General features: G+C 31.2%; 2 protein-coding genes across 3 annotated transcripts in view; one reads left to right on the top strand and one right to left on the bottom strand.

Annotated features, from left to right (window-relative positions):
* Window positions 1-44: 44 nt before the first annotated feature.
* LOC116769824 (uncharacterized) lies at window positions 45-1175 on the bottom strand. The gene is made up of 3 exons (XM_061522484.1): window positions 989-1175; window positions 555-917; window positions 45-349 (listed from the first exon to the last, which is right to left on the bottom strand). The coding sequence occupies exons 1-3, from the start codon at window positions 1064-1066 to the stop codon at window positions 287-289; spliced, it is 504 nt and encodes a 167-aa protein (XP_061378468.1). The 5' UTR covers window positions 1067-1175; the 3' UTR covers window positions 45-286.
* Window positions 1176-1478: 303 nt separating this feature from the next.
* LOC116769445 (blood vessel epicardial substance-like) overlaps window positions 1479-19017 on the top strand; it is a 32294-nt gene continuing 14755 nt past the window's right edge. For both annotated transcript variants that reach the window (XM_061522591.1, XM_032660542.2), the window contains exons 1-2: window positions 1479-2315; window positions 11801-11958. In XM_061522591.1, coding sequence (XP_061378575.1) covers window positions 1839-2315; window positions 11801-11958 — 635 coding nt within the window. In that variant the 5' untranslated portion in view covers window positions 1479-1838. The remainder of the gene's footprint in view (window positions 2316-11800; window positions 11959-19017) is intronic.

Below are 19017 nucleotides of genomic sequence, written 5' to 3' on the forward strand. Positions count from 1 at the left end.
CAACCTTTGTCGACCTGTAGTTGAGAGTATAATAAAAAGACCGATAGTAAAAAAATCTATTAAATTAGTTGTATAAGTTAAAAAGCTTGCGAACATATACCATAAGCATTCAGATAAACTGGAAAGCTCAATTTCTATGTCAGTCACAGTTGAAGATAAAAGTAGAAAGGAATAGGACATTGTTTGTGCAGAACTTTGATTAAATACATGTTTAATTTCATGGTTATCCTTAGTATTAGTTAAGAAATACTATACATATGTACAAAGGAAACAAATTTTCTTGTAATCATGGCCATGTAATGGGTTTTCTATTCTTTTTCGGAGGCGGACAGTCTGAAGAAATATTTACCTGCAAAAACAAAATGTTTTTATTATTGCTGAAATTTAAGAATGTAATCAAAAAAATTATTTCTTGATTAATTGAATTTGAAAGATTTAAATTTATGATTTTTTATGATATTTAATAAAAACTTTCTACAGCAGTTGTTTTAGTCCATTACATATACATTTATCAACATTGAATTCGTTCTGTAGTCATCAATAACACAACTTACAGGATCTACATTTGACTTCCTCTTCGCACCTGAACCGTTAGGTGTTGATCTATCAATTTTTATTCTTTTTATCTGACCCGACAGTAGATCTGGAGCTGGTTCAGGGTGATCTTCATTTGAGCGATGTAATATTTTATTTGGGCCATTATCTGACACTTGCGAGCATGTTGGGCTGTTTCTTTGTTTATCACTTATAGCCATTGTAACTGTTCTATCTGGAGATAGCTGACGGCACTTATTCAGTATTTTGCCTCTTCCAGAATCTCTATACCTTCTTTGACCGTAAGGAAGACAAAACTGATGAAATAATCTTAATAGCTCAGGCCTTGACATATTTGATAGATTCGGAATTCGTAGATGTCTCTGAAATTTATTATCCAACACTTAAATGTTTAAAAGTCTTTCAATAAAAATATTAAAGAAAATTGGGTTACCTCATGAATGATTTGAATTAACTTTTCATTAGGTAAAAGCTCTGGATGTAATAACATTTCATAAGGAACAACAGCCATTGTAAGTATATCATCTAGGGACACATTTTAAACTATATTCTCCAATAAAAATAAACAAGTCGCCACTACACTCAAGTATAACATTTATTTTGACAACAGATTTAGAATTATATTTGACAAGTAAAATATATTCATAAGTATTTTATATAGTCTATGCACTATATTAAATTAAATCCATTGCCCAAACCGTAGTACTGTTTATTGACACCATTATTTGGGTTACACAAATACGTAGTTTACAAAAAAGAAAAGTTAATTACACATATTTAAAATTCCATATATTTAAGTATTTAAAAGAAAAAATCTTTTTTTTTTTAAATATATAGAAATAATCGTTAGAAAAAATAGTACTATTCAATAATATGTTCTGTGGACAACACTGAGGTTGATTGTCATAGTATTGTAAATTTTGTAAACTTGTCAAGCTACAAGCGCGATCACAGCGATCCTAGGCTGTCATTCTGCAGGCTTCGATTGTTTGCTTCACTGTTTTCTAATATTTTATTTTTCACTGTTGTATCTATTTTTATATCGCGTTTTAATTACATTATTTTGCAATAGGTTATCTAATTTTAGTTGTGTTGTAGGAATTTGTGTTTTAGTAAATTATTTTTTAGGAACAAAACGTAACATAAAAAAATCGAAGATACCTTCATGTTAATAAAAAAATATTTAAAAACAGCTGTGTAAGAGTGAAAATAAAATAGCGCGCCAATGCCAAACGTTGTGGGTAACACATCGATGGACTGGGAGTGTTTTATTCGGTGGGACTATGTTGTTTCTCAGTGCCTTAGCGATCGGGATGATTACTGGTTTACAGAATGTCTCAGAGGTGCCCACGACGGAGAGTGACGTAGAGTCAACCACAGACATGGGGTTGTTGGAGGCTACATCGAGGGCTCCCACCCCTAATGATTTTGTGAATGTTACAATACAAGAGAGACCCTCCATGTGGGATGTGTACTTAAATCACTGCCCGAAGTGGCGTCCCATTAACCATATATTTTTTCAGACGGCCAATGTGTTCTTTTTATTGTCGTTCCTTGCACCGCACACTCCAAGTGGTCTTATATGGTTACGAGTAGCCCTTATCCTGGGGTGCTCATTCTCAGGATTGTGGGCTTGGAGTGTTGAGTGTTACCTAGACGCTGTTGTGTGGAACTGTGTGTTTATTGTCATCAACTTTGTATACTTCTCCGTGCAGTTCTACTTATTGAGGCCAATAAAATTCCATAAGGATATTGAGGAGGTAAGGGTCACTTTTACAGTATCATTATAAGTCTTAACATTCCATTGTAATGACTCCTGACAACAATTTTATTTACTTGGTCATAATAATGTCTTTTGATTTATTTTTATCTAGATAATTGGTAAAACTAACAAAGTTGTCCTTGGATGTACCAACATCATATATATTTTTTTTTTATTGAAATCAATACTGGCTTTGAACTTTTTCATCATGAGATAATTTTAAATCAGTCAAAATGTTTTTTTTTCATTGATTGATTGAAGAAGATATCATATTTTTTATAAAAAATTTAAAAAGTACAATTTTATATCACTTATAAGAAAATTACGATTTTATATAAAATATTTTCAAACAAACTGTTCAATGGAACAGTTCAAATATATTTTTTTGGTATAAATGAAATACATAATCTGAAAGAATATGTTATGTGCGATATAAACAAGTAAGAATAACAGGGCTTTGCAAAGCTCTTATCACTTTAACCCTTCTCCAGGAAGGGCTGTAATGCGACATGCAATAACGAGACGAAATGATATAAGTTGTACATTAAAATATATCACATTAAATGATTTTTTTTACATAATATTATTTTTTTTTTCGTATTGTTGGCCAATTATAAATAAGTCCTTAATCAGTAATCGGTGTCGCTTGACCTTTACGTCATATGTAGGTTACAGGTCACCAATATTTGGCAAGCCTTACGAATGTTGGTACAACAATGATTCATGTGCGTTACGAAAGCCGATAGGTCTGGAGGGGGGGGGGAGCGTTGCGAGGCGTTTAACATTATAATGCTATTCGTAATGCAACTAACCTTATCATATGTCTGCATGGTCATTACATACAGAGCTTTTTTAGTTTTTCATTCATAAAACTTCGTATATGATAGCAATAGCGTAGGTTTATTATTGAGTAACTCGAAACGCTCGGTATGTGGTGAAATGAACCCGTTCTAATGGCACTGCAGCCTTAAAATATAGCCTCGTGGAACACAGTAACTTTTGAACGAACTGTAATCTGGTTTACGTATGGCCATGCAAACTTGTGGTAGGCGCAGTTTTCTTCATACATAATCCATTGGATTGTGGCATTTTGAAATTTGTTGTTACACTGTATTGTTGGTGCAACAAAATTTTGATTTATAGTGTTTAAAAGGAAAATATACATTTTTATTACGTGATAAATAAGTTAAACTATTTTAATATTTTTTCAAATCTAATCTTATATTTAATATATAGTTCCTTAACCGCTTTCATCTTCAACTTGTTTTTTGAAATGAAGCTAATTGTTCCCAATGCAACATTAATTTGCTCGTAACATCTGTACGGTAAAATGTTGTGAATTCTGATAGATAATTATATATTAAAGCTAGCTGTGCCCCCGACTTTGTCCGCACGGATTAGACTTTTCTTTACTATAAAAGAACATAAGCTATATGATCGTGAAAGTTCCCTTAAAATTAGTCCATACCAGTCAAACATTTATCGTAACAAACAGACAGAGAGACAATATATAATATATATATATATATATATATATATAATATAATATATATATATAATATAATATATATATATATGGATTCAGAAAAAATGGGTGCTCGAGTAGTAACAGACGGACAATCAAATTTATTTATTTTTATGTAATAAGTCGTCTGTATGTGATAATTATTGCAAAATATTTATCATTTTATATATGAGTAATTAATGTGTCAGATGCATGTAACGTAAGCTCCTATTTTATTCCGATTTATCTCAGTAATTTCGTCCCATTAAAGCAAAGATCGCGGGTCAACTGAAAGGTTCTAGGAAGTGTTGTGACGTCACAACCTGTTAATGACGTAACAGTTGTTATTCAGTTTCTATAATACAATAGTATATCTATTGATTCAATGGTTAAAAATATTTTAATTCGACTTTTACTCATATAAGTTTTATTGATTGTATGCTATCCTTGGATATGAGGGCTCGATGAACGTCGTCACAGACCCACAAACCTTTTCAGTCGGAAATGAATCGTATGTAAGGAAATGGAAAATCCGTTATCAGCCGGCACAGAGACGCCTCATACATGTTTACTGTCTTCCACAGTTGCTATATAAATATACAAGTCCACAAGCGTTATGTATACTGTATGAAGAGACGATAGTATTACTAGGGTACATAATAAATATTCACCAATTTTTTGCGTTTAAATTTTTACGTTGTAGCCATATAGGATAACTAGACTTCGTTTATTTGGCCTAAAAAAAAATATCTATATAATTTGTCCTAAATTTATATCTATTTTGTTAATTTCATTAAAATCCTTTCTGCCTTGAAAACATTACAGACAGACCTTGATCCGTATAAAGTAAATTAGCATACAACATTCTGATCCAAAGATATATAATTATCAAAATCATGGTTGATTTATCTGATAATTTGTTACATTGCTAATGCTAAGTGCGACACTGAATGATAACTCTCACCCAATAATTCAATAGCACTCATTCACTTATCTTCCATTCGCCAGAGATTTCCACTCGCAGCTGTAACCGGCGACAGTTGCAGCATTGACCTGGTTTTTAACAGAAATTTATCATATATAATTAATGATATTATGTTATATGTTATTGTATCTTTATATGATAATTAAAGCTATAAATCAATGTAACGTTGGAGTCGGAGACAAGTTTTATTTTTATATATTTCTTGTTATAAATTTACATATATAATACTGGTAAATGATATGAAAAGAATGCTGTTTGAAATTAAAAAAAAAAAAAATTCTACCGGCCATATAATTTATTATTTAATAGCAAATACGTGTCAGGTAAGAGCTGTGAGTGTAAAGCGAATTATTAACATTCTATTTACAAATCAAAGTGAATTATTTATAATAATAATAATGACTAAATCTTGTATATGATATATTCTAGTGCTGTGGATTTGTTTTTAATCTATATCTGAACATTCAATGTTACCCCGACATGATTACGTCACGGGGCGTTCACCCTGGCCCACTGACACCACTACGAAGGACTCAGTGTACGAGTACATACAGCCTTCTCAGACTGGGATACTATGATACTATATAGGGACATGCAATTTGATGCAGAGTTGTGAAACACGTGCTCATTTCTTTTAAAGACACGTAAACTGACATTGACAGTTTATATTTTTTTGTAAAGATCCTTATACAGACTGCGGTTTGTATATATTCATCCGAGATTTTTTTAATATATATATTATTCTTACTGTACTCAATAACATCGGTATTTCGAATCGAATCCTTCTCACTTTTTATGTTAACATAACTTCAAAATACATCGCATGATCGCTGGCAATCAGTGCTATAAATCTGTTATAACATAAAATACTGACGTGAACCAGCGGTCAAATGAAAATCATGATCTAAAAAATAATATAAGTAATTATAATAATGAGTAAGGTCAAGTTGTAGGAATTTCATTAATTAGTGTTGGCACAATGCAAAAACATCGGTCTAAATGTCGGTTGGTGAAGAGAGGTGACAAGTTATATCCATATAATTTGATTCAAATATATTAAATTAAAATTTATCAAGTTGGAAACACAACTTAATATTCAGGAACACTTCCGTCACCAACGTAAAATTCGTAAATCGTAGACGACTACGTGACGAGACTCGCTTGTTTTGATCTTAAGGTATTCTTAGTGATGGGTTTTCGTTTACGTTGAAACTTAGTGTATACACTAGATACTTAAAGTATCATCGTGTGTGATATTTCAATGAAGAAATAACAAAAACTGTGCTTGTTAAGTGCTAAGGTCGCTTTATTTAAATAAGTAGATTATTTAAAACATTTTCATTTTAATATAATTCCACATTTGTTATATTTTTCCGTAGACCAGGTCCTATTTTCAATCTAAAATAACAGTAGTTTTGTAGTAGTAGTTTTCTTCTGTGTCATTAAGAGCTTATTTTTTTTAAATAAGAATGTTGAATTGTAAGAATCCGATGGAATTATTATCATTACATATGACAAATAAAAAATCAAGTGTCGCATAATACAAGTTTTCCTTTCCGCGGTCCATGTAAATTATAGTTATTTTTCTTCTTACGAGTACTAAATTACCAACTTTCTCAGTAATTTCGTTATGTCGTTGGTCCATTCATAAGCAGTCTTACGTTTTCATTACGACACATCATGGGAGTTGCTTTGATTTCAACGAAATATATTTTTTTAAACTGCTCTAAAGAAAAACATTTATATACGAGGATAATATAGCTCTGATTTGACTTAACAGTTTGAATTTTATTAATGTTATCAATAATATATTTCGTTTATATGATAATTGTTTAATTTATCGATAAAAGAGTTTCAGGTATCGATGCAAGCAGGTTGTTAAGGTTATTATTAGATTACTATATAAATATTTTTTAAAAGCTATGTTATACATCTACTTTTTTTTTTCATCTATACGTAAAGATGCTTTCGTTTTGAACATTGAAATAAAACCGTATCTCAAAAGTTAGTAAGTAATTAATAAATTTTCCTTTATCCTAACCCATTTATTAGGTGTAAATTTATTATGAAAACAGTATAAAAATTGACTCTTCTTTCTACATTAAAGTTTAATAAAAATAACGAAATACTCATTTGACGATCACTTAGTCGGAACAAGATTTACTTGAGACAAAAGCTTGTTTTAGCTTTTCAATTACCTCCGCCGTGTTCCAGATTCAAGACGTCCCCGTCTGTTTAACACACATGTACCCGGTAACGCCACCGTTTGGAAACGAATAGAATATATATCTGTACGATGTAAATAACATCAACGCGGCTTTTCCCTATTGAACGGCCACAAAAAAATATAAATTTTAGTTTATTCGTCAGTAGTTTATCGTAATAATTGAGAATAATGTTGTGTTTAAATTAATTTTATTAGTCTAACTTATAAAAATATCTCAATCGAATTTAACTTGAGTTGACATTCAGCTATTTATTTATTTGATGTGTGTAGTTTTTTGGTTTCGTATTATAATCTACTTTGAATGATAAGTTTTTGTGGGTGTAAAATTTCAACAAAAATAGGGCTTGCTGTTTGTATGCTATCGATTTTGTAAGTGTTTCACCGATTCACCAGCGAGCCAATATTACGGTTTTCCTGTGGTTCAATCAATGCCTTGTTATTCGTCTTTCAGTGATATCATACTTTGTTTTGATGTCGGACCAAGATGTCGCCATGATTGATAGTTTCAGTTCGTTGAACCTCAAGGTTTCTATGATATTTATGGAATTGCAACTCAATGTTTGTTACTAATGTGTCAATAGTTAATAGGCAGGTTCGGACGTAAATATTTTATGTACTTGTATGTTATATCCTGGCGTATGTTGGAGGAGCGAAAGGGTCCTCGTCCGCAGTATCTCAGCATGTAGGGTTGATGCCTTCAAAGTAACTTCATCTGGTTCTGTCCTAATGTTTCTCAAATTCGTTTAAAATATTAATTCGTTTCGGCTTTCCGTATAGATATAAAAAAATACTATATCAATAAAAATACTGTTTGTATGTTATACCGTATCCTTCATTATTGGTAGTGTACTTTTTACGTTTTGATTACTCGATAGCATGAAAAATATATCTGCAACTAATAAATATCACAAACAAACAAAAGACCCATTTTTTTTTATAAACTACACACACACACACACTACATACATTTATTTCATTTATTTTAAATATATATATACTTACGATGAAACTGAGAAGCTCGAAAGCTGATTCGATAAAAATATTGGAAAATCTCATTCTTCATAAATACACACTCGTTTTTGGAAGCTCTATATCAGAGCTTCATAAAAGATATGTTCTGAACAATGCCATGTTCGTATTGTGAATTTAAAATTAAATATAATAGTAAGCTAAACGCCTCTAATCTCTCATCTCGCGATATTAAACGAGGTCAACGAGTTAACTCAATACTGAAGTTGAAACAGATTTTAAAATCTGCCGCATCAGACGCTGGTGAGTCGCATTTAAGTCGCTAATTCAGTTTTCTTAGCTATCATCGAGTGTTGCGGCTTGGAACTTATAATGCTATTTATAGTATATGTTAAGTGAAAAAAAAATCTATAATATTAAATAAATATCTTATTTTACGGAGGTATTTTGAAAATATGTTGTATGAAATCATAGGTAAGGCTGAGACCTACAGTATTACCATATCGATAAAAAAATACTCATAACTGACAACGAGTTTATTGTCGATAGTAATAATGTTTATGGGACCCTTAAAATGTATCCTCTATAGTAAAACATTAATACATTTTACAAACATAATCGTATATTTCCAAGACGTATATTCTTGTGTGAAAATTGCACAATGATTATCTCATATTGAAGGAGTAGTTTTTCATTGAATTGGCAACTAGTACGTATCGGTTCGTAAGTTTCCCAGGCTTCAATGGAGGTATTGTACGTTTATTACCCCTGAGGGAAAACCGTTTTTTAGTAGGATCGATACACAATGAACACAATTTCCACAGACAAGTCTCAACTTTTTATCGGTAGTATAGCAGCGGTCTTAATCACTATTATAAGAGGACTATGAAAGTTATTTTTTTAATGCTCTTTACTAAGAAGTTCATAATCTCTGATCTGATTGAATACTTCTTACATAAAACTTTTTGGTTGTTTATAAATTTAGTTATTATCATTAATGGGTCTATGTCATTATATCGTCAAATATGTTATCTTCTGGCTCTATATATTATGAACCGTTTCCTTTTTCGGAGATGTAATTTAAGAACAATTTGCTTCCAATTCCGTTGATAAAATGTCTCTGTGTAGGCGTTTGTTATAAGATAGAAGACTGCTGTTATAAGATTAGCTAATAGCCAGTTAAATCATTATATTGTTACATATATTGTTAGGAGTAATTTAATGTTTAGCAATTCTTCCTACTCATGTTTATAAGTAACTACCTGATAGGAACACGTTTATAATTAATTAAAAATCTCGATTATTTTTCGAGAAAAGAATACAGAGGCCGCAAATAAAACAACAAAAAGGATTTATTGTCCTATACTTAAGATGGCAAGCTCTAAACCTACAACCTTACCACCGGTTTTTCATGGTGAAACTAGATACTAATAGATTCCAGATTATGATTTCTAAATCCATGCACACGACACGTTCAACGTATATTAATGAAAGATAGAAAATTATCTATATCGTTTAACAATGCAAACGAGTGGCAAGTATAATGTTTGGTAGTGCGAGCTAGACTTTATTTCGTGCATACATTAAAAAGTATTAACGAAGGATTTATATTCGAAATGAAATTGAAACGAGTCTGTTTTTAATTGACGTCGTTTGTTCTCAATTACAGCCACGTCCATCGCAACAGATTATAAATCATGATTCAGAAACGATAATTTTATGACTATTTTTAAATATAGTTTGTTTTTGATATGGCGGATATATTTAATAAACGTAATATTATTTTCATCGAAGACACCTGTCTTCCTTTTTCTTATAATTTTCTGGATATCGAACAAAACAGAGCCATCTGTAGGATTAATATTCCAAGTACAATACCTCCGAGCCACTCCCAACTGTAAAGTAGGACACGGGGAAATGTAACTTATTGTTTTCCCATAAATATTAGAATGGTGTCTCCCATTTTGTAAGTATCTGAGAGCTATGATCCGAACAAAAGGGTACGAGGTGCTCTTAGCGAAATGCAAACCATTGTCTTGTTTAAAAATTACGTGCTGCTAAATGTACATTACTTACACTTTGAAAGTGTTGTATTTGGTTATTCATACTAATTAGAAGTTAGAAGGGATTTATAAAAAAAGTATACAATAATGATATTCTGTTAGGACTATTATTCTTCTCAGCTCTGTCTACCTCAGGCCGCTCACAAAGCTATATCGCAAACGCCTCAATATTTTTTTCTTGACTTATAATAAAACTAATTAAATTTTGATGTTCATTTTCCAAGAGACATAAAATATTGACAATATTGAAGGTTTCAATTGAAGAAAACAGTTCAAATAATTCCATAACAAGATAATATAAAAATCAGTACACATAAAATCATGTATTTTCAACTTATCTCTAATGTGAAACTGGTTGCGAAGAGTATGAGTTTGTTATAATTTTTTCAGTAAAAAAAAGCTTTTTTCTAAAGACTTTAAAATGTTCAGTTTCCTTTCAAAACTTGAGTCTAGTCGAAAATAAAAACAACTAATCAGTCTAAAGACTATGAATGCTCATTTTTTAGATCTGGAGTCTTAATTCAGTCACTCGTAAAGAAAAAATCTTTAAACCGTGTTTCTCTTATCCTAAAAAATAGAGACTTACTATACCTAGAGATAAATCTAGGCTTGTAGTTTTGCAATTAATTACATTAAGCGTATCATAACATGTTATTTTTAAGTGTCGAAGCACGTAACTAGCGACGACGATAGCGTCGCTGCACATATTAGAGTGAAACAAGTGAAAATGTATTTTTGTAAGGTGTAGTAGAACTACCGCATTGCTTCGTTGTATAATCGAAATTGATTGAATAACAAGTATTCTTATAAATCTGGCAAAGACAATCCCACTTGGAAACTATCCAGGAAGCTCTGTGTCATGAATACCACGTGGATAATTTTTGAATATTTGACCTACAAAATATATTCAAAATAAATTTTACAATGATAGCCGATAATGAATAATACAATGCGGGTTATAATTTTGAAAAAGAAGCTTGCAAAATGAAAGATTTCTTGCGAAAGAGCTCAGGTCACGAAAAATTTAAAATTTTCACATATTTTATCGACCTAATGTTGAGTAGTTTTTTATTGCGGTTTTTCTGATATTATAGTTTGCAAAAAAATTATCTGATTGTTTCCCTGTAAACTGTACATTAGAGGCCAACAGTTAATAAATTTAATTTTCTGCTAGTAGCAATATAACGATAAAATGAAATCAACTCTTTTTTTTTGGTTATTTTAAAACTGATGTGTCAGTTCTTAGAAGTTCAGTGGTACGGACCAGGTGTTTATCAAAGTTTCTTTGATGTGGAATAGAATTAATAATCATTTGTTCGATGAATCTTGTTTGTTTTGTTTATACGAAGGTTTTGTTTTTCACTAGAATCTTCATCTTTGTTCATTAATATGTAACATAAGGAGTCCTATTACAATTCAGGCTTTTACGAACGCACAGGCGTATTGATACGATCTTTTTAATAGCATGTTATTGTTAATTCTATATTTTGAGGTTTGGAATTACGTCCACGTACTCACTTTTATTGTCAAAACGTAAATTCTCGGAATAAAAGGAAGAAGAATCATATAGTGAATAGCGTTTTGTTTTATGTATACGTTAGCATAGAATTTCAAGACTAAGGCTTAAAATAGTACGGTCATATTCTTAATCATTTTTAGTAAAATGTTTTAGTTTTATAGTGATGAGATTGATTAGTGAATCAATGTGTGTTACACATGGTCTTGTTGTCTGCAGGTTTACCTGGCGTTGTTCAAGCCGCTGCGAGTGTCCCGCCTTCAGTTCCGTCGCGTGTTGATGTGTATGCGCAACGTGAGACAACTCAAGTGTCACGAACTGTACGCCCACGAGAAGGTCACCAAGGTGGACAGTCTCTCGCTGGTGCTCTCCGGAAAGTGAGTACATTTATCAATATCTCCATTTATTAATTTTATTTACGATGACTACGAGAAAGGACTGCGGTCCCAGAATGTTGCCTTGAGCTAACGTTCTGTTTATTTAAAACAATAAATGCGAGTGCTTTTAAGGATTCCTTGGTTAGAATTACTTTTATATAAAAAGGTCGTTTTTAAATTAAAGCTAAAACTTATCTGCAAACTACGAAGTTCTAGTACACACACACACACACATTTTCATATATACATATGTTCGTATAATTTAAAATTAATTTCAGATCGTCTTAATGTTTCTTAATATTTCTGTCTTCTATTTAATTTTTATATTCCATGTTATACGGCTTATACTTTTGTTGTTCTGTTTATAAAGTGTAAGTAACATAGTTATTGTTAGATAAAATTACAAACAACTTATTATAGACAGAGCCTCCATTAATGACAGTTTTTATAGAAAGGGTATGAGTTCGATGACAGGATGGCATTAATGCTTCGGCATGATTAATGGATAAACAGTATATGGTATTTTTCATAGTAATTTAAATATTTTTTGCAAGAAAATTCTTTTTATAACTCAATACGTTGTTCAGTCAACACGAACAGCTATATATTTCATTGTTGTGTAGCATAATTACATATTCGTTTATTAATTACTGTGTCATCATTTAGTCGGTCTCCACTTATTAATGATGGCTCACAATATAACTGTACGGAAATATATTTAACATTAACATCGTGATTATAATGATGTATCGATTGTTTGTTAATTACCGTATCAAATAGATCGTTGTGCTGATTTCGTTCTATCGACAAGTGTATTAATATTTATTTCATTATTTTTATATGTATTGATTTGTGTAATTTACTTAGAGCATCTCTGCTGGCTTTACTTAACTTTTACTCCTTCCATTGCTAAGTAATTGGGATAGAAAAATACGTAAAGAATTCTCCTACCCGTCCTATTGTTACTATTATTATAGATTTTTTCTCTGTAGGAATAAAAAATAACTAATTAATTATAGCCCGATAACTGTGATATTTGAGTGTAGTTATTTTACTTATATAAATACCTTCTGTATTGGTACATGTGGATTATCGAATGTCAAATATTATCTATCCACACTAATATCCTGGAGTCTGAAGAATACAAACTTTGCTACAATTCACAATACTTCATAAACCGCAAATTATTGCATCTCATTGTACGATACAGTTCATTTCTGGATTCAATAAAATTCACATTTATACAACTGACAACTCGCCCGGAAAATTAAGTTATCAAATAGCCCATTGGATCATTGGTATGATCTCAGTGTTTGACTCGAGTCTGCTGGCGTGGCGTCACAGTACGTCCAGAAAACCAGCAAGCAAAATGGTATTCTATGTACCTTCTGGTTTTTTTGTATGAATGCAGTTATTCTTAGCTTAAAGTTTGTGCACTTGATTTCACTTCGATTGAGTTTGAAGATCTATTTTAGGATGACGGTTCACGCTTACGCCTATACCCCTGTCATTATGAATAATACCCCTGGAACGAAAGATTCGAAATAAAAAACATAGATAAGGATATTTTAAATTAAATAACATTGAATTTCTATTACAGGGTTTAGTTTGTAAGTCGCGAAAGTCACATTGGTTTGTCAAAATGTGAATTATTTATGAGATGTTTGATTATCGTAATACGTATATAGTATTTTAATTCTGGGAACTGCACTTGGAAAATGTATACTTCTTGATAGTAGTGGGGTGTGTAAATACGATCGGATCTAAATCGATCTGATTTGATCTGAATCTGAATAATAGATCTGCGTTGTATTTTAATCACGTTAAGTCACTATCTTTCCACGCTATAGTACTTTATGCATTTGCCGTATCCTCAATCTATTGCCTGTTATAAGTGTTTCAATTACAAATTTTGGATTATTTAGTTTTTGGAAATTATTCCGAAGATTCCTAAATTAAAGTTAAATAGCTTTTGTGTGGGGGAGAGAATTAAAAAATAAATATGTACTTCTGCCAAATTTAATCATATTAGTTGAACGTTATTTGTTTTTAAGACAATAAAAATTAATATAATGATATGTTTAAAATTAATAGTTGTTAATGTAATATATACATCGTAAAATAAGTTGGCTATTAAGTAAACTCGCTGTGATAGTTATTCAATGAGTCACTTTCCTAAGAAGCACATGTCGAGTTCGCAAATAGCTCTCACATGCTGAACCGTTCCACCGGTATGGTGCCCACTCGTTTTATTTATCAATACAATTAAAATATATTACTAGTCATAGTGATGAAAAGTAGGTAACGCCACAGTACTCTATAAGTTCATTTTTAGACAAATATTACTGTGTTACTGTTAGCATGCTGGTTAATCAAGAAAGTTTAGCTGTTTAACTTGTCACTGTCTGAATTTTTGATCCAATTTTTTAACTCGTTAATGCTCTGTGTTACTTCTTAGTGGTTTTCGTATTTTAAATGGTCGCATGTTATTAGTTTGAAGCGTACTTTAATGAAGTTTATCCCGTTCACGTTGTTTCTCTTCTAACTTTATCTTATTAAGTACTTTAGAAATGTCCGTGTTACGAGGTATCGTTATATCTATAAAAAAAAGTGGAGTTGAAATTCCACCGTCCCTCTAAAGACTATGATGTCATTGACTTAAGTTGGCAAATGTTTGCATTTAATTTGTTTGAAGGATTCGTCTGTTTGCCTCCGGCGCCATAAATTAGGGATTTTGTCTTAAAATTTTTGGCTTAGTGAGTTACATCTGTTTGGTTTGGATTTGGGTTACACTTAGTTTATTGGATTTAAATTCGTCTTCATCTTTGGAGGTGCAATATAAATCTCGATAAAATTTGAAGTTGAGCCCGAATTTATTTATTATAGGAATGTCGAACTACCCTCTCAGTGATACAGTCTTACATAAAGGCAGTGTAATACAACACTATGTTGGAGTTAGTGTTTCGTTGTTATTGCGGTCGTCATAATGTTATATCGTGTTATAACTTGTAATGACCAAATAACCGCAATGTTTTTATTGCGCACCATTTTATAGTACCGAGTAAATTTAACGGAATCAAATGAATTGTCCCAGAACTATTAGTTATTTGTATACTTTGTAGAGCATGAAGATGTTTTGTTTGATAAATATTAAACTATTTCAATATTGTCTCGATATATAAACTATCACATAACTTCGGTTCACTATTGAATTGTAGTTGAAATATTTTCAATAATCCGTATGAGAGCACTAAATTGAGAAAGAATATAGGACTAATAATGTAGGGTTAATGTAAATAGCGCGTGTTTATAATGTTTTTGTAACAGATCATAAATGAAACAAGTCTATGCATCCAACTATAAACAGGAGGTGATCACCCTTAAAATGGGTGCGTCTGAGCTGGTGTGGTCGTACAAACAGGAAGCTGCTGTCGATCTGTAGTTATTTTTTCGTTTAAGCAACAGTACTTGCAATCAGTCAATGCATTAACGGCTGTTAGTTTAAGGCAAAGCTAACAGCGATAACAGTTCTTGTTGGAGCTAAAAAGACGATCATGTTTTTAATGTGACGTTACTGAAATTTTGGACATTTTTTTTAAATAAATTACAGTTAAATAGATTGTGTATTAGACTAATAAAACCTTATATGAGGTGAAAACATTATTCTTCCCAAACAACTCGGACGGTGTTTCTTTATAATTGTATGAACTATATTCAGATAAATATAATATTTATAAATTTATAAATTTTATAAAGGTAGTGTTTCATTAAGGTTCTTAAGGACACGAATAATATTGTACTTCACAATTACATTAAAATATCTTCTTACGCATTTAAAAAGTGTATTGAATGTAGAATTTATTTATTCTATGCTGGTGGCTTGTTTAATGTAAATCTAAGCTAAACATTTTATGCCTTGAATTTGAAATCATTTCGTATTTAAGTAATTTCTAGTGTTTAATATCTTCAAGCGTACATTATTTTTGTATAACTACTAAACGTTACAGAAACGAAAGTCAGGACTTTACCTATTATAAATAACCTATTGATTTATCATGGATCAGATTGAAGGTTGCTCTTTTTGTTTAGTACCATTAGCAGAAATAGAAAAACATTAAAGAAGAAAAAGCCTCTTATATAATATTAAAGGTCCTGGGATCAAATAGCTATGGCAATCACCAAGAACATATTCCTCTTATTTTTTTTAATTAAACACCATGTTTCTTTACCTGGTTTTAAATACCGCAATCTGTACTTGGAAGTGCTACAAGAATACTTCGTTTTACATCAGATTATGGAGGAGGCGTTTGTTAAAACGGTTCTCCCTTTTCAAGTCACACCATCTTGATGTGTATGTATTTGTATCAAATGTAAATCGGTTCTTCATTCCGATCCCAGTATTCAAATACGAATGATTCCGTCTCATAACGTTCACACGAATCGAGATTATGACGGATTTTATCTCAAGGTCTTAATTCATTACATAATGAACGAGCAAATAAAATGTTATCATTTGAGGAAATAATTGCGTGCGAAATATAATCAGAACGATTCGTACAATAATTCGTTGAGCTTCGAAGTAGAGATCCATCCATGTTTGTTGGTCAATGAGAACGTCAGAACCGCGTGCCTCTGGCTTTATTAATTGTCGTATTCCAAGAAATCGAAATGCTTATTTGATTCGCTTCAAGATATTTCGTGTCCGGAGATACACATCTTCGTGTTATCTCGTGATACTTTTTAATGTTATTTATATGCATCTCACTGAGGTTAATGTTTTTTATTATGAATTTTTTTATAGCTTGATGTTTATGGTCTGTGATAATTAAATATAAAGATATTCCTAACATATTTGTCTTAAAGATAAAGAGCCTTTTAAAAGTAAGTTAAGTTGTTAAATGCTGAAATTATCTTCACCATATTGTTTGTATAATAAGGTAAGTTAATATTTAAAAAACTCAAAAAGACTCAAAATTACGGTGTTGTAAGATTGACGTTGCTGCCTGTATGTCTGTTTCATCGTAGCTTTGAAACGTAATGACCGATTTCGAGCTGTTTTTTTCAGTTGAAAGAATCATTTTCCTTGTGTTGTCTCTTAAATTATTGCTGCTAATATCAGTCCACCAATGTATGACGAGCAACTTTTACAAAATGATGTTAGGTATTTTTGGCGTATATTTACTTGACTATACTGCCAGTAAATGAAACCAATATTTTTCGGATTACTACGCATATTTTATTATTTTTAAAACCTACGGGCGGACGAGATGTGATCACGGTTGCTGCAAAGTAAATGAAACGTCGGGAGTATGTAGTTTTTAAAATAATAAAATAGGCGTAGTAATCCTAAAGTTTTTAGTTTCATTTAAATGAATACTCGCGAAAGTCTCGGATCTCATTAGATGGCCAGTATATATTTAAAATTGGGTTTATTAAAATTTTTATTCTACACGGTATATCAGTTCCTAGCAATTTCATGATAACAATCGGGGCTCATTCACAGACCACTTACTTGCTTACGTTAATTATCTTAAAATTTATTTTTGTAATGCTATGAAAAGTTACGTGATAAGGAGAAATTAGCTTCCAACTAGAACTCAGTATAAAGTATGTAACTGGTTTGTACCACAACGTTAAGAATGGTGATTACCAACAAATATTAAAAGTAGAATTACAGTAAGTATAACTAATGTATATATTTTTGATTTTATATAATTTTCATTACGTTACCTCATTAATAATGTTTTAGGTTTTGTTAAAAATTCCTAAAATTCCGAACTAACTAGCTTTTGTCGTGTGTTGAATTTTTTGCTAAACTACCCCCCGAAACACACCTACATTGTTAACTCCATTATTACGAAAACGACGAAATAAAACTTTACAAATACATACATGAACGAGAAAAAATAATGAATTAAATAAATCGGAATCTTCGAATATTTTTCATGACTGCACCTTTGATCAATATTTTCGTACTCGAAATTTAAACCCTACAATTTTTGGATGTTGTAAAAAATAATTACAAAATCCCCGTGGAAATTGTTATTGTTTAAGATCTATTCATTTTTCCCATTGGAGTAGTAATAAAAGTTTATTTTTTATTTGTTTCACAACTCGACCGATTTAGGTGAAGTGTTAAAAAGAACATAAGGAACGGGCTGGCGGAATAAAAAGTTTCAACAGAAAAGAGGATGATTTAGAAAAAAAAAAAAAAAGCGATCTCGTACCAAATTAAATCTCACGAGATCAAAATATGTGCTAAATTAAATGTCAATATTGTCTCTACGTTTAAAATTTCTGTCACTGTCGGAGATGGTGGGTGTTAGTTATATCGTGATTTCCAGATTAACACGAAGCACCTTATTTAGCATCCATCACACCGTACAGGACATTTCTAACTTATTTAGGTAATAAATATAATATTATATATAACATATTTAAATACAGCTGACCATAATCTGTATGGCTACTAGGTATATATGTATGCACTGTTTTATTTCAATGATATAACAGTCTACACGTAGCTCGTATATTTATCGGGATCGAACAGATTCAAATCGCTCTTTCTCTGATCAATAGAATTAGTTTCCTTGTTCGTCCCATTTTAATTTCGTTAAAGGATAAAGGATTAAGCTTCATCAAGTTCCAGTTAAATCAAAAGATTTAATTTGTATGCGAGTCTGCATTCTCTACAGAAATAAATCGCAGGAAAAGAGAATTAACTTAATATTATTTTTTTAATCTTATTAGTTAAAGAATTCGCTCAAGGTCGTGTAATATTTATAATTGCCTATTTGATGTGGAGTTTGTATCGAGTTACTCGCTGGTTTATAGCGACCCATATTTATAAGTCATGGGTTAATGGATGAATCCTCTTCGGTTGCCATTTCAAAGTACATCCTAATCAGAAGAAGCTTCTGTAATAACCGCTTTAGATTGTTGAGATTAAATATTATTTTAGAACTACCTTCTTGCGGTAATTTTTTTAATTAATTAATAAGTTTATTTCTTCTATCAATTTGTATATCGTAATTTAAAATGTATGATTTAAATATTGCT

Source organism: Danaus plexippus, chromosome 14, assembly GCF_018135715.1.
Source record: "Danaus plexippus chromosome 14, MEX_DaPlex, whole genome shotgun sequence".
Taxonomy (NCBI): Eukaryota; Metazoa; Arthropoda; class Insecta; order Lepidoptera; family Nymphalidae; genus Danaus; species Danaus plexippus.